Raw genomic sequence first — 15,214 nt, forward strand, 5'->3', positions numbered from 1 at the left:
AGAACACTTCAATCTCTCTGGTCGCTCGATTACAGACCTAAAAGTGGCAATTCTTCAACAAAAAAACCTTCAAAAACAGACTCCAATGAGAGACTGTTGAATTGGAATTAATTTGCAAACTGGACACCATTAACTTCGGCTTGAATAAAGACTGGGAGTGGATGGGTCATTACACAAAGTAAAACTATTTCCCCAAGTTTATTTCCCACCCCCCACCCCCCCACCGTTCCTCACACATTCTTGTTAACTGCTGGAAATGGCCCATCTTGATTATCACTACAAAAGGTTTTTTTTTTTTCTTCTCTCTCCTGCTGGTAATAGCTCACCTTACCTGATCACTCTCTTTACAGTGTGTATGGTAACACCCATTGTTTCATGTTCTCTGTGTATATAAAATCTCCCCACTGTATTTTCCACTGCATGAATCCGATGAAGTGAGCTATAGCTCACGAAAGCTTATGCTCAAATAAATTTGTTAGTCTCTAAGGTGCCACAAGTACTCCTTTTCTCTCCAGAGAGGAGAATCCAAGTCACTGAACTGGAAGGGAAAGTAAGTAGCACCTTGATTCTGAATTCATAGTAAGATAAGTTCATTTGAGATCAGTGTTTTCTAAACACACATCTGGCTGTGCTGAAATCTGCTCCAGAGAGGTATCTCAGCCTTGGAGCCCCTGTTCAGTTGTGTGTGGCATATATGTTTGTGCATGCATTCTGCAGAGAGGCTCATACTCTCTCCTCTTTCCTTATCTCACATGCTAAATAGTACCAGGACTAGTGAGAAACACTGTTATAATGTAAGCAATGTAAATAGGCTTTATTGAGGCAGGGTTACAGTCTAAGTAAAGGGGAGCATCCCACTGTGTATCAGAGAGAGGGCTAGCACAGACAGAGGTTTATTATGAGTATAATGTCACAGTCAGACCAGAAAGAGGATTTTATCAGACACCCTTATAATGATGAAGCGTAATAAACATGGCTTCCAGCTGCTCAGTCCTGTTCTGAGAACAGCACAGCCTGGATTCATTTCACTAGACTGGCAAAGTGTTGAATACAGCATATGGTGCACTAAAACCACAGAACTTACTGACAACAGCCTGGACTTGTTAGAGAAAATAACTCTTTTCAAAAGCTTGTTTCTGTGAAGATACAGCTCTTTCCCCCCAATCACCTTGATACCAAGCATGTTCAGGGGCAGAGAGAAAGCACTAGCACAAAACAGCATCATCAGGGGACAGTCCTGAACCTGCAGGCCAATGGAAACCCAGCACCAGGCTTCCCTGAATTTCCCTCATGCCGGGCAGATGGGATGGCCTTACTGTTGGTGCAACAGCAGACTTTTATTTGTGAATCTTATGGGAGACTGTAACCTGAAACGTCATTTGGATCTCATTTTAATTCCATGGCATAACTATGCTGCGAGGCCTCTTTAATTACTGTGTAACTGCCTAGCATTCACTTGACTGAAATAGTGCAATTACATGGTAGTTACATGCTCCTGTAGGTTTCTTACTAATTATACTTATGGCGAGGTTTGTTGAAAGCCTCAACACCTACAATTGGACCTAGATTTTGAAAATGGCTTAGCACCCTTCCGTTCCCACTGTTCTTAAATCACTTGCTGGGATTTAGTAAGTGACCTGCCCAATCCAGGCAAGCAAACTATCAGCACTTACCAAGTAAATAAGGAGCATTTGGAGCATATTTTGTGTACTAAAGGTGAAAGAATGAGAGGGTTGAACTCTATTTGCTCACATTGCTATGTGGTCACCCCTCTCTCCTTAAGAAGGGGGTATTTTTGCCAAACACTGCTCTGATTTAGCATTGGTCATCAAGGACCAAACAGGAATGCATCTGCATTCTGTGCCAACAAGATGTTATTACAATCAAGGGGCGGAGTGGCATTTCTCACAGTAACTATGTTATCTGGAAACTAGAAAGTGGTCTCAGGCCAATTACAGTGGATGGTGGATAGAAGGCATAAATCAAATGGAGACAGGACAGTGGCTTGATCTAGGTCACAAACCACGACAATCCTGAAACAGGTGCCAAGGTACTTTGTAAAAGAGGTGCAGCTCATCAATTCATATTGTATTGATTAAGGTCAGAAAATGTCTTGAGGCACATAGTATATTCCAACAAAACCCTACTCAACCTTCTCTAGCCCCATTCCATGTCCACAAAACCCTATCTATTCTATTTTAGTTCAGTCAGACAGCATTTCTACATTTGGCCCTGAGTGGTGAACTGGTGGATAAAGGCCTGTCCTGAAAATGTAGGCAACTTCCGTGGCAGATTCTCTCTTTTCTTCAGATTCAGGCTCTGACAGGTTGTGTACCCCCAGATTTGGGGGGACTGTAAACAAGTCACATAATACAGACCTACACAAAATGTCCTTATATCAGTATGTGGCTGCCCGTTATCATATGGCACATGTAGGGCCTGATTCTCATTTACCGTAAGGACTCTTTACACTGTCCTGGCAGTATAAAAGGCTCTGGCAAAGTAAAGGGGCCTTAAAGTAGGCATAATTACATTTACACCCATTTTATGGTCCCTTTAGATTGCCTTCATGTAAATGAGATTCAGGCCCACAATCTTTATGGGATTACCTAGCATTCACAGAAAGCAGAAATGACATGAAAAAAAAAATTAGAAACAGGCCACTATGCCCACCTCTGGCTGAGCAGTACTTGGAGTTTTTCGCTTGGTGTCTGACCTGAACAGAATCAGACCAGACATTGAACAAGTCTGGTGACACAGGATCATGTGCTGATGTGCAAACTGGTCTGCTCTTCTCCATCCTATTGTATTGTTTAAAGCAGAGGTAAGCAAACTACAACCCACAGGCTGCATCCAGCCCACCAGCCGTTTTAATCCGCCCTCGAGCGCCCACTGGGGAGCAGGGTCTGGGGCTTGTCCTGCTCTGGTACTCTAGCCAGGGAGCAGGGTCGGGGACCGCTCCACACGGCTCCCAGAAGCAGTGGCATGGCTCCTCTCCGGCTCCTAAGCATAGGGGCAGCCAGGGGGCTCTGCTCTGCATGCTGCCCCCACCCCAAGCACCACTTCCACAGCTCCCATTGTCTGGGAACCACAGCCAATGGGAGCTGCAGGGGCGGTGCCTGTGGACGGGGCAGCATGCAGAGCCACCTGGCTGCGCCTCCACATAGGAGCCAGAGAAGGGACATGCTGCTGCTTCCGGGAGCCGCTTGAGGTAAGCGTCACCTGGAGCCTGCACCCTTGAGCCTCTCCTTGTGCCCCAACCCTCTGCCCCAGCCTTGATCCCCCTCCCGCCCTCCGAACCCCTTGGTCCCAGTCCAGAGCACCCTCCTGCACCCCAAACCCCTCATCCCCAGCCTCACCTCAGAGCCCGCACCCCTAACCAGAGCCCTCACCACCTCCCAATTATGTGAGCTTTCATGGCCCACCCTACAATTTCTATTCCCAAATATGGCCCTTGGGCCAATAAGTTTGCCCACCCCTGGTTTAAAGACTGTACTCATCCTATCTCTGAAGTAGACACTTCGAATTAGGTGACCACTCAAACCCTAACAATACTAGTGAAGTTTAGTTTCCTTAAAAAATGAGTCAGAGTCTGTTGTCTTGATACAGAAACATGCTTGTGCATGTTCCTTTGGCCTCGTCATCTGGTCAAGTCATCATAGCTATCACAAAGGCTGGTTTTAAAGGCTGGTTTCAAGGCAAAAAACTCCCAAGATCAAAAAAGTCTGATTCATGTTTGCTAAACTGTTGCACATACCTGTTCTTAGATCAGAGTGAACCAAACTGCAAATACATGGTAGCTGTTGTGAATGTTCACACAAGGTCTGTCCTAGCCACAGTGGGTGCAAACAGCCACAGGATCTGTCTTAAGAAGTGTCCCCAGGATCTGCCCTGGAAACTAGTTGTATTAACATTATTACACAGTGTTAGCCTGATAGCCAATGGGTCGGTTTGGCGCTATGAGAATGGTGTTCACAGGCTTTATGCGTTCGTGACTTTGGTAGTGCATGGGAAATAACAACATGTAAACATCATCCAAAAATTCTGAGGTTCCAGTCAAATAAGAATCCAAACATTCAGCTGCTTTTCCGATCCTCTTTGGTCTGGAAATGGGCTGGAAATGTCCCAGCTTTCCCATGAGATTTCTGGTACTTCCTTCTTCCAGCCAGGCAGGAAGTAGCTTTTCTCATGGTGTTTTGGTTATTTCTGCTTCAATTCAACAGAAGCCAGGAAATACAAAAGTATTATAAATCCTGAACTTAAAGAAATTTCTTTGCCCTTCAGACAGGTCTGGGTTTGGTTTGAGATTTGACAGAATAACCAGTCTAATTCTGATTTCAGTTGGTTTGCCTGACCCCTAGTTACAACCACTCGGCCACTGAACATGCTGTCTCAGGTGGTGGGATCTAAATCTTAATTTTTCCCTAAATGAGCCATGCAAGATGAATAATAAATGCTCCCGGTCACTGTGACCTGGAGAGAGGGAGAGCATCTAACTGTACACAACATGCTTTTCTGTCTCCTTGTGCTTCACTTCATACTGATGTTGGGCAACAAGTTCATCTTGCCTTACCCCTCCAAAGTGAGATTTGTCCTCACTAATATTTGATCCTCAACTCTTCGCTCATTCCTGATTCTTTTGTCTTTGTTTCCAGCCAGGCCCCCAAGCATTCCTTCCTAAAATGTCATTTGCTCCTCCTAGTGATATCATCAGCCCAGTACAGTAACATCACTGCGAGTATGAGAGAAATCACCCTGAATGTGGGCTCTGCAGGAGGAAATATCGGCTATAAAGGGACATGGGGGAGGGGAGGGGGGAGAAAAGAGTGCTACATACCTCAAATGGCAACATTGCCTACGAGTATAAATCTCAGTCCTTGGGATGGAGAATTTGAAAGGTCAGAGTTAGAGGTGGGATCCTATGTCTGGATGGGGCTGAATTCCAGTGTATGACTGTGTTTGGACAATCTAAGCGTTGCCAATCAACGTCTTGCCAGGCTAAGTGTGGCTGTTCCAGCAGGACTTCCAGGAGCTGTATGATCAGTAATGGACATAGTGCACATGAAACCTCTCTTCCACACCTGTGCTTTGTTAGCTGGTGGCATTTTATTTGGGAAACTATTTCCCTATGGGCTGGATTTCTCCAGTCCTCTTCCCACATGCTGTAAGAGTTTGTAACGTGGCAACTTTAAAGGGTGCAATTTGGGGCTTTTTATCCATTTGTTACCATCCTTGGCCCCACTGCAAACTAGTGCAGTCAGCTCTGCCCCTGCAGATTCTTGTTGCCCTAAGTGCTGCCCTCTCCAAACTCAAACATGCTGTTGGAGAAAACAAAGTACAGGAGTTTAAGGAAATTCTGAGGACACATTGAAGAGTGAAGTGTTAAGAACTCTGGGAATATAATTTCCTGTTCCATCCTGTACTACAGCCATCTCTCTACTCACTGCCAACACCCACAGGGGACGTTCTTTATGTTCAGTGTATCGAAGGACAAGAGTGGCACAGACAAGGAAGGGCTGATTGAGGTAAGAAACACAACCCCAAATGGCACACACAATGCCAGGTAATACATCTTCCACCCCAACAACTTAGCCTTAGAAATGGATCTTGTCTGTTGGCAAGAGAGTGAGCCTAACACCAGGGCTACCCAGACGGAGGGGTCACCAGGTCACACTAAGGACCCAAGACTGTCCCTCAGCAGGGAGAGGTTTGCTGAGAAGTTAGCTGGGGTTTGTTTTGAGGTGTTTGAGTTGCTGTATATGCCACCTAGCAGCTTTGGCGATATACATGGGTGAAGTTTAAAGACTGAGGGGAAAAAAGGAATAATGGATAAACCAGTTTCTTGAACCCATTGCACTGAATTATCCAGTTGGTAGAAAAAATAGGGGCACCACATGAGATACCTCATAGGTGGCAGGGAGAGCAGTGGCATTTCCATGGGGAGAACTGTTTCAAAGGGACCTTCTCCCATCCCTCCCTTTTTCTATACCTCTTTGCGCTAGCTCCCAGAGCCTCTACCAGGCAGGATGCACACAGCTGAAAGGCTGTTGATAACTGAACCCTTCTCAAAGCTGAGTCCTGCAGCCCTGTGTGCATTAAAGACTCTTCATCACGGGGATGCCCCGTGGCGAGCAGCTCTTGGGGTGTAGGTAGGGGTGTGTGTGTGCGCATCACCCCCAATCCTGTGCCTCCCATTGGAGGAATAGCGTGTGCCCCCCTTGGCAGGAAAAGAGCCGGCATTCTGCTTGGACGTTTCCTTCCCCCTCTGGGTCACTCATCTCTTGTTATGCTCTCATCCATAGCAGGTAGGGCCTCCAAGCTCAGGCCCCTGCTGGCAGTCCCCTCACTGCTGTGCACGCTTGAGAAGGACACCATGGTGTGGAGAAGCATAAGGACCAGGACGCACAGTCTGATTTTGCTGTTGCTGAGGCGAGACCCTGCGGAGACAGGCAGCAAAGATGGTGGGTGGGGTTGGTGGTACTGGTGGTGGTGGTGGTAGAGGTGATAGTGATGCTGCTGGTGGTGATGAAGGTGGGGGTCATGACGGTGGTAATGGAATGACTCCGACTCTGTGGATTTGGGGGACGCATTGTAGTTGCTGTCTGGTGGGTGGTCACAAGAGTCCCATTGCACATCGCAGCACTTTGCTTCCTCATTGGATAATTGGTTCTCTAGCAACCCTGGCAAAACATAATAACAGATGGTGAGAATCAGTGAACGTGCAGGGGAAGTGCAATAGAGAGTAAAGCCATAGGGCCTGCCAGAAAATCCACTTGAAGTAGGAAAAAAGGGTTTCCATTCTGGTTGGCTGCCTGCTCCTGGACAACTTTCAGCCTAAGGACTGGGACCCTGAGCACCTTCATCTGGCAGATTTTCTCTGGGACTAAGACCCTAGGCCACATTCCCCCAGAGAAAAAGCAACCATGATCCAGGTCCACTTTATTGCAAGATCCAAGGACCAAGTGTAATGATAATTTGTGACAAAGCTGTGAACATCTCAGGCTGAGTATTTATCAGATCTTACAAACTATAGGATCAGGCCAGGTTCAATCATGGATGGGAGAACTGCCAGGAAAACCTAGTGCTATGGTAGGTGGCAGGATGGAAAGTTTGTACCGCCCATACCTATGCTGTACCTGTTGTATGGATGGATAAATAGAGGACTTCAATCTCTGAGCACCTGCCATGAATACTAAACACACTTTAAAAAAGGAAATCCTCTGACATCTTTTGTATCAGTTAGCGTCAATGAGCTGGTCAAACTTTAACGCAGTCACATATTGCCTCACCAAATAGACCCTTGAAGTTTCAGTTAGTGGTGGGACTGCTTTTCACGTCCTGCCCTAAATTGTCAGGTAGTGTTGCTGTGAGGCTGCTAAACAGCTATATTCCATCTCAGAGATGGAAATATTTCAATAATTGATAATGTACTTCCTATATATATTTATTTTATATATATGACCAAATCCTGAAGTCCTTACACACATGCAAAAAGACTTCAAGATTTGGCCCATGATTTGTACAGTGCTACAGGAGTCTTCAGGGTGAAAGGCTCTAGAGAAATGGAACTTATTACTTGAACATGAGTTGAAAATCCTCCCCATCCACCCCACACATTTGTCTGCCTGTCTTTTTGTATTTCCTCCATTTCCTGAAATGTACAATGGGCAGGAGATAAGAAGTCATTACAGGGACACCTATCCTACTTCCATGACCTTCTTACCCGTACAGATGAAACCAGGTAACCCTCCATAGATCAGCTCGTCATTGTCAGGTAACACAAAGGGGCACCTGGTCTGCACCTCCAGACAGTATTGCTTGCATGGAATCCGGTGTCGGCACTGTTGTTGTGTCACATTGAAATACTCGGAGCACAGCCAGGCCTTGTAGACAGCCTAAGGGAGAAAACAAGACACCGCAAGACACAACGTCACATCAGCAAAAATATGTATATTAAAACCATTTAATAATCTTGTGGCTTAGTGCAAGTTAAAGGCAGATGAATGGTGAGCTTTTACCCCACTGTTTAATCTCAATAAATATTTGTTAATACATCAGGGTTACTTATTGAATTAACTGTTTCCTTTTAAGCAAACTGAAAGATGTGAGACAGTGTGAAATTCAATTCACAATCTAAAACATCTATAAGAGTAAAGCAAATGAACATATAGGCTACTGTCCTCTATTTGTAGGTCCTTAGACATCGTTCATTAGAGGCTTTAGTGACACTGTCAAGGTTGGTAGACTCAAAATTTCACCTGTTTGCAAAATTCATGAAATTATTTGTTTCCTCTTTAAAAATAAGTATGGAAATGCTTTTTCCTCTTATGACCATGAGTCATAAGCAACGCTACAAATAACAAAATAACACTGGTAGCTTGGTTCCTGATAAGTAGTCCTACAATATAACAAACTATATTGTGCAGCCCAACACTAATGAGAAACTCTGCAACAGCAAACCAGCATCGGCAGCCAGTATAACAAACCAGGATATGAAATCTCGCCCTTATGAGCAGCCCCACAACAAGTAACAGTTGATAGAGGCATTAAAGATACATGTACACTTATATGAAACAGAATAGCATCTGCAGTGACACTAGGTAAGATAAAATTACCCAGGCTCTTGATCCTTACACTTCAGGATGTAAAGTGCTTACCAGCTGGAGTCCGGAAGGAATTTACCTCTGGGACACTACTGCACAATAATAATCATTATAGGGATTTTACACCTTCCTGTGAAGTGTCCAGCATTGATCACTGCTGGAGACTGGAAACTTGGCTTGATGGACCTTTGGAGTGGTCCAGTCTGAAAATACCCATATGCATATGACTGCTGGAAAATCTACACTAGCTCCAGCCACTGGGGAGATTCCTGTATATTACCAATCCTGCCTCACACTTTATTCTGAATGATGTTAATAAGAGGTAGCTCATTGTTAGTTAGAATTGCCTCTTCCTCTTCTGCTTCACCGTTAAATCTATTTAATCTTCTACATCCATTTACCTGTTGCTTAGGTGGAATCTTTTATTCATGGAAAGCATGCCATTTCTCTTGGTTCAGATGGGCATATCTCATGGGCAACATTGCATTTTATAGATGTATTTTAATTGCCAGTATGTACCAAACAATGCTTGATCGCGCTAGAAATGTTCCTGTATGCCCCTAAACAAGGATTTTATGTTCATCTTTTAGCTGGTTAGAGCTGAACTTTGCAAAACTCTCAGAATCAAAGGCTAGCTTGTGTGTAGCTTGTAACTTAGGCTCTGCTTGTGCCTGCCTCAACATTCATACTCCACATGTGCCATAAACTCTGGCTTTGAAGTCTATCAGGCTTATCAACAGCAGCAACTCCTCTAATGCAAACAGCATAGGCAAGGCCTGCCCGCCCCAAAGGAGACAAAACCACGCAGTAGTGGGGGAGAGCAAATACCCCTCAAGAACTGGCTAGTGGAGAGGCCCCTCCCCGCCAGAAACCAAAGCATGCAAACCAAAGTAATACTGAGTTAGTGATACATGCACTGTCTGGAATTACCCAGTCCCGGAAGTATCCCACTTACAAGAGCCCATTCCCAAGCTCTTCACTACTCCTTTCCTCTTTTCTGAGTGTCCTAATACCCAGCCAGAGTCTTAAGGAAACAGCTAATGTATTCCAGTACAAAACAGAACAGGTGCCTGCAGATAGCTCCACTGGTAACCCAGCCAGGGTGTATCAGGGTGAAACACCCTGTCTTGCCCTGCAGCATGGGGGGCATCTTCCTTTTCATTGCTCAGCTGCTGTCAGAGCCCAGGAAAGTGAGGCTTTGCAGAATGGAGCGGAGCAGTTAACATCAGGTGGGCATGGTTAGACCTGGCTGGGACCCATAGTGAGAAATCATGGCCCTAACAAGCTAGCTCAGATGGACATTTCCTGCCTTTGCTAGTATGAAGTATTTTAGGGACTGGCTGTTGTGAGCCCCTAGGGTCAGGTTTTGGAGGGTCAGGTTTTGGGGAAAGACTGAGAATAAGCTCCTACCAGCCTTCCGAATTAGCACAGATTCCCATAGCACTGAGAGCTCCCACTGTATGATCCAATGGCACAGAAACTCTATTAGCTTGGAGCCCTGTGCTGTGCTGGAGGCTGTATCATCACTTTTGCAGTGAATGACCAAGATGCAGCAAGAGAATATATGACACAGAATTGCACAAACCTCCCATGTATACCAGGGCGAGGTGAAGACATGGCAGCATTCCCACCTCCTTGGAGCTGCAGAACTTTGCAGCTGAAGTGATTAATTCTGGCCCAAATGCTTCACTTCAGTAGGACATACCTAATTCACCAGGAAAAACATAATCTGTAGTGTTATTTAAAGCAGCACCCAATAGATGTTAGACCCCGGTCTTCAACCCTGTGCTATCAGCTGCAACCTATAGGTCCACTAGCTGCACATTGCTGGTTCTCTCTCTGCTACCAAACACAGGCAGATATCATTTGGCATTTGTAATTTAATTTTCCTTTGAAAGGGAAAACAGTGCAGGTGAGAATGAGGTGCTGGATCGACAGCTCTAGAGACATGTCTCTGTCTATCCCCACAACAAGCACAACACAGGCTGCAGTAGCGTAAGATTTGACACACACATCTCCCTGACCGTGTCCATTGTTAGGAGGGAACAGGAGGAGGCAGGGCGCTGCGGCTTGAAGCAGGACCATTCAGGGGATGGCTGTGGAGGCAGGCCTGTGACAACGGTAGACTTTAGAAAGGGTGATTAGTTTTCCAAGTTACTCAAAACCCCAGTTAAATAAATGAGGTGTGACAGAGTCACTGCCTACAGAGAGCCCTCCTTATGAGGGGCCTGCACAACCCTGCCTTTGTTTTCCTTTCTCACACCTTCGCAATAAACTCCTCACAATCCAAGGTATTCAAAAAAAGTTTCCCCTTATGGCTGGGGTCTAATTTATTTAATCCTACACATGATATCCAGTGGCCCAAACCCTTTCCTCCTAACTAAGGGAATTCCACAACCCTCCTTCTGATGCTTGTGTTGTGTTTCTACCCGGTCCCGTTGACACCACCATCCAGACTGGTTCCACCCAGGCTGGCGATCAAGTCTTTCCAGAACAGAAATCAATAGTGTTCCTCCCCTAGTGGGCCAAAAGAAAAAGTCTTCACTCCAGTCTCCAGCTGGGCCCAATCCTTTCTCCCTGCGGGTAGGGTGACCAGATAGCAAGTGTGAAAAATCGGGACAGGGAGTGGGGCGTAATAGGTCCCTATATAAGAAAAAGCCCTGAATATCGGGACTGTCCCTATAAAATCGGGACATCTGGTCACCCTACCTGCGGGGTCTCTCTTCCTCTCTATATCCAGCTCCCGCTCCTAGTCCTTCTTGCCAAGTCTGGCCTCCCCCTGGTGCCCCAGTGTCCCCTGCATGAGCTTTCTTGCTCTCTGCAGCCTGCAGGAGCCTTTAACTCCTTCCAGCTCTTCCATAGGCCTCTACTCTTATCTTTTCCCCAGAAGGACTGGTTGGTGATATTATCCACCAATCACAGGACCATTATTTTCAGGAGGTGAGCTAATTGTGTCACAGGTGGGATTGGGCCTATATCCCCTTAAAGGGGCTGGCCATCTGGGACATGAGGCCTTTATCATTGCTATTAGAAATCACTGGGACCAAGACCTTAGCAGGATTCCAGCAAGGTTTCCATGAACAGTGAGAACATAAACCATTATACTAGACAGAATAAAAAAAAAGTGATGAGAGGTAAAACCTCATGGTTCAGGGCCATCAACTAAGTAACAAAGGAAATGAAGAAAATTCCTATAGCAGCAGTTTATCCCATAGTTGTCCACTGTGGAGATATCTGTGTCTATTTCTGAACTATTTGGCACTGGTCACTGCTAGATACAGAATCCCAGATTCGATGCACTGCTGCTCTGGTCCAGTGTGGCAATCTCTATGTGCCCATCAGTGCAATATTATTACTTACACAACACTATAGCTATGCATGGCACTTTAGAGAACAAATGAGTAACAGGTCTCTGCCCCAAGCAGCTTGCTGTCGAAATTACACAACATGCAATGGTAATAAGTGAAGGAAGGGGGTGTGGGAAGGCAAGGGTTACAGTGGTGGAAGAACAACCATGAGATAAACTGCTAGTGACATGTGCTTGTAGTTAGCTGCTCTCTCTCTCGCTCTCTCTTTAAAACGTAGTGTAATAACATTTGGGAACAGTCTCTGGAATGATTTCAGGGTGAGGCCTAGCAATGGGAAATGATAACCAAATGGGGAATACATTTAAGAAGTGGGCATTTTGGCAGGGAATGGGATAGCAACAAACTCTAGAAATGGGTCAGTTGCAAAGTCATCTGACAACGAAGGGTCCTCCCCAAGGAGCTTACTTGAAATAAAATATCTTGCACTATGAGGAATTCAAAATACAATTTCTCTAATCTGATGCCTAGGAAAGGTTTATTCCCATCTTCTCCATTAGAGGGTGCATTCATCCCATTACATCTTGTGTTAGCAGAAATCTGCAGGGCCTTTTAGTTCTATCATCAAAGCAGTGGGATGAGAAAAGTAATATTCATACAAATGAAAGCAGACAGGGAGGATGAAGGGCACAGTGTGTTACTACTTTAAAATCTGGGTTCAGAGCCTGACTAGGTCACAGGAGAAATAACTTCACCCTCATAGTAAAATCCTATAAAAGTTAATAGGAAATGATAACTTTTCTAGAGAAATTTTCTGCCATTCTATAGGATTTAATATTTAAGACTGCATCTCTTGAAGTCTTTACATCAAGACTGGATGGTTTTCTAAAAATATGCTCTAATTCAATTACATGTTGTTGGGTTAGGTGCAGGAGTCACTAGGTGAAATTCTATGGCCTATGTTATGCCATAGGAATTGTGACTGGAGTCCCAGGGGAGCCAACTGAGGTCACTTAAATTAGGGTGAACTGCAAAGAATGGGGCAGACAATCCCTAAAGTTGGTGAATATTCCAATACTTAGATTTACCAAACCAGCACAAAACAGCTTCTGTAATACCTCACTGGTTACCCAGAAGCCAACAACACAGTTCCCTTGAAGTAACCCAGCCTTAAGCCTCCACCCAGACACCCAAGTCAACTATGATGAGAATTACTGAAAATCTTATTCATCATATAAAAAAGTTCTACCAATCCCAAAGGATCTGACACATTACCTCCTAGGTTAATGAATATTCCAAATCTTACCCAAATACATGCTTACAGATAATTCTTATTAACTAAACTAAAATTTATTAAAAAAGAAAAGAGAGAGAGTATGGTTAAAAGATCAGTATACATACAGACATGAGTACAATTCTTGAGATTCAGATTCATAGCAGAGATAGTGACCTTTGTAGTTGCAAAGAGTTCTTTCAAAAACAGTTCATAGGTTATAGTCCAATGTTTATATTCAGGGTGGTCCAGCCAGGAGTGGGATCTCAGTCCTTATGGCTTAGGCTTCCCCTGCATGAAGCCTCAAGCAGATCTGAGATGACAGGATCTTTTAAACTGGTTTCTAGCAGCCATTTGACCATACAATCCTGGGTGAACAATAGGCTTTTGATGTAACCTTCTGTTTCCTAAACCTCACCGGTAATTAACTACATGGATTAACATAAGATAACTTATCAATCAGGCAGTCTATCACAAACTTTAAAGAGACATATAGACAATGACATTATTGCATTCAAGATTCATCTAAATGTTAATATTCCCTTTAGATCTCTGAATCAATAGCTATAGTGACAGACAGGAACTGTCTGTTTACATGGCTAATTATTAAACAACATATAAGTAAACACACACAATTAGTATCATTTCTAATTCTCTAACAATACAGGTTTGCACTTCAAAGTTCTAGCCTATCTAGCAGGGAATAGCCCTAATTACCATTCACATACTTTCTAACATGTCTTTAATGGTTGGCTTTGGGTCATTTAGCCTGCAGGATGCTTAACCCTTTCTGGCCATATGTTACACTTTGTATAAGATTCATTGCAATTATATAACAGTGGTAGCAACAATGGTTTGCATGGTTATATTTTAATTAGACAATGTCACAGGAAGTGAGATTAGAAGATCATGATGGTCCCTTCTGGATTTAAAATCTATGAAACAGAATTATCTCCCTGGTATATAGCTCCATAAAATAATTAAAAAATATAAAGAAAGGATTTTATTCTCTGTAGTATTCTTTAAATTTTTACAGTAATTTGTATATGACCTGATTGGCTTTACTCCTATTAAATTCAGTGGGATTTTTTCATAAAGGCAGTGGTTTCATTCTATTCTCTGTTGGCTGATATTAGATAACCACTGGGCAGGTTGACATGAATCACTATTAATGTTCTCCCTTCACTAACCCATTCATTGTGATCAGGAGCTTCCCTAAACCTGCAGAGGAGGTGTAGACAATGGAGAGAGTATGGTCAGCTCCAGACTTGATCTCAAAGTTGGAACAGATTCAACTTTCTAGCCTTGAATATGTCTTGAAGCAGCAACTGGAAATAAGAGACAGTTTTAGACACTGATGAAAGCCCCAACTGAACTAGTATAATAGCAACTTATTGGGAAGCTCCCATGCTTTTCTCATCCTGCATCCGTGTGTGTTCACAGGAATCCATTGTTTCCCTGTGCACAGAGCAGAATATGGTTAAATAAAATAGGAAGTGATTCCTAAATATTTAGGTGACTGAAAGTGTTGAGTTCAGTTTGCGGTTATTGGGGTCATACTATTTGTTGTTTGTGAGGGCTTAAATAGCCACCAAGTATTCATTAAAATGTTCATGGGGTCTCCAAAGTTTGTGAATTTTAGCCTAAATTACTCTTTGTGCTAGGTAGGAATTATTTACTATTCTCTTTATTGGTCATTCATTTTTCTCCTGTTCAAAAGTCATCCAGTTAGGGAGCAGAAGCAATACCATGTGGCTTAGGGGACTCCTCCCAATCCATGGGTAATGAATAGAGAATGCATGAACAGTTTGCACATAGCTCATAGGATGAAATTTGTTCATAAAAATTTTGGTGTGAATACTAATCAATAGCGTTCACGTTCACAAAAATCAAGATCTGTCCATGAGTGATTCATGAAGAGGAAAAAGGCATCAAATTTCCAGGGAAGATCATTCATTATTTGACCAACTCCAGAACAGGTGTCTCTCATCATAGCATGAACAGCAGCTGGATGGCTAAATGTGACATGCTGA

At 44.0% G+C, this 15,214-nt stretch overlaps 1 protein-coding gene across 1 annotated transcript in view; it reads right to left on the reverse strand.

Moving 5' to 3' along the window:
• Window positions 1-3,361: 3,361 nt before the first annotated feature.
• Window positions 3,362-15,214, reverse strand: part of NALF2 (NALCN channel auxiliary factor 2) — a 78,940-nt gene continuing 67,087 nt past the window's right edge. The window contains exons 2-3 of the mRNA XM_073360979.2: window positions 7,724-7,895; window positions 3,362-6,680 (exon numbers count right to left, since the gene is read on the reverse strand). Coding sequence (XP_073217080.1) covers window positions 6,271-6,680; window positions 7,724-7,895 — 582 coding nt within the window. The 3' untranslated portion in view covers window positions 3,362-6,270. The remainder of the gene's footprint in view (window positions 6,681-7,723; window positions 7,896-15,214) is intronic.

Source organism: Lepidochelys kempii, chromosome 9, assembly GCF_965140285.1.
Source record: "Lepidochelys kempii isolate rLepKem1 chromosome 9, rLepKem1.hap1, whole genome shotgun sequence".
Lineage (NCBI taxonomy): Eukaryota > Metazoa > Chordata > Testudines > Cheloniidae > Lepidochelys > Lepidochelys kempii.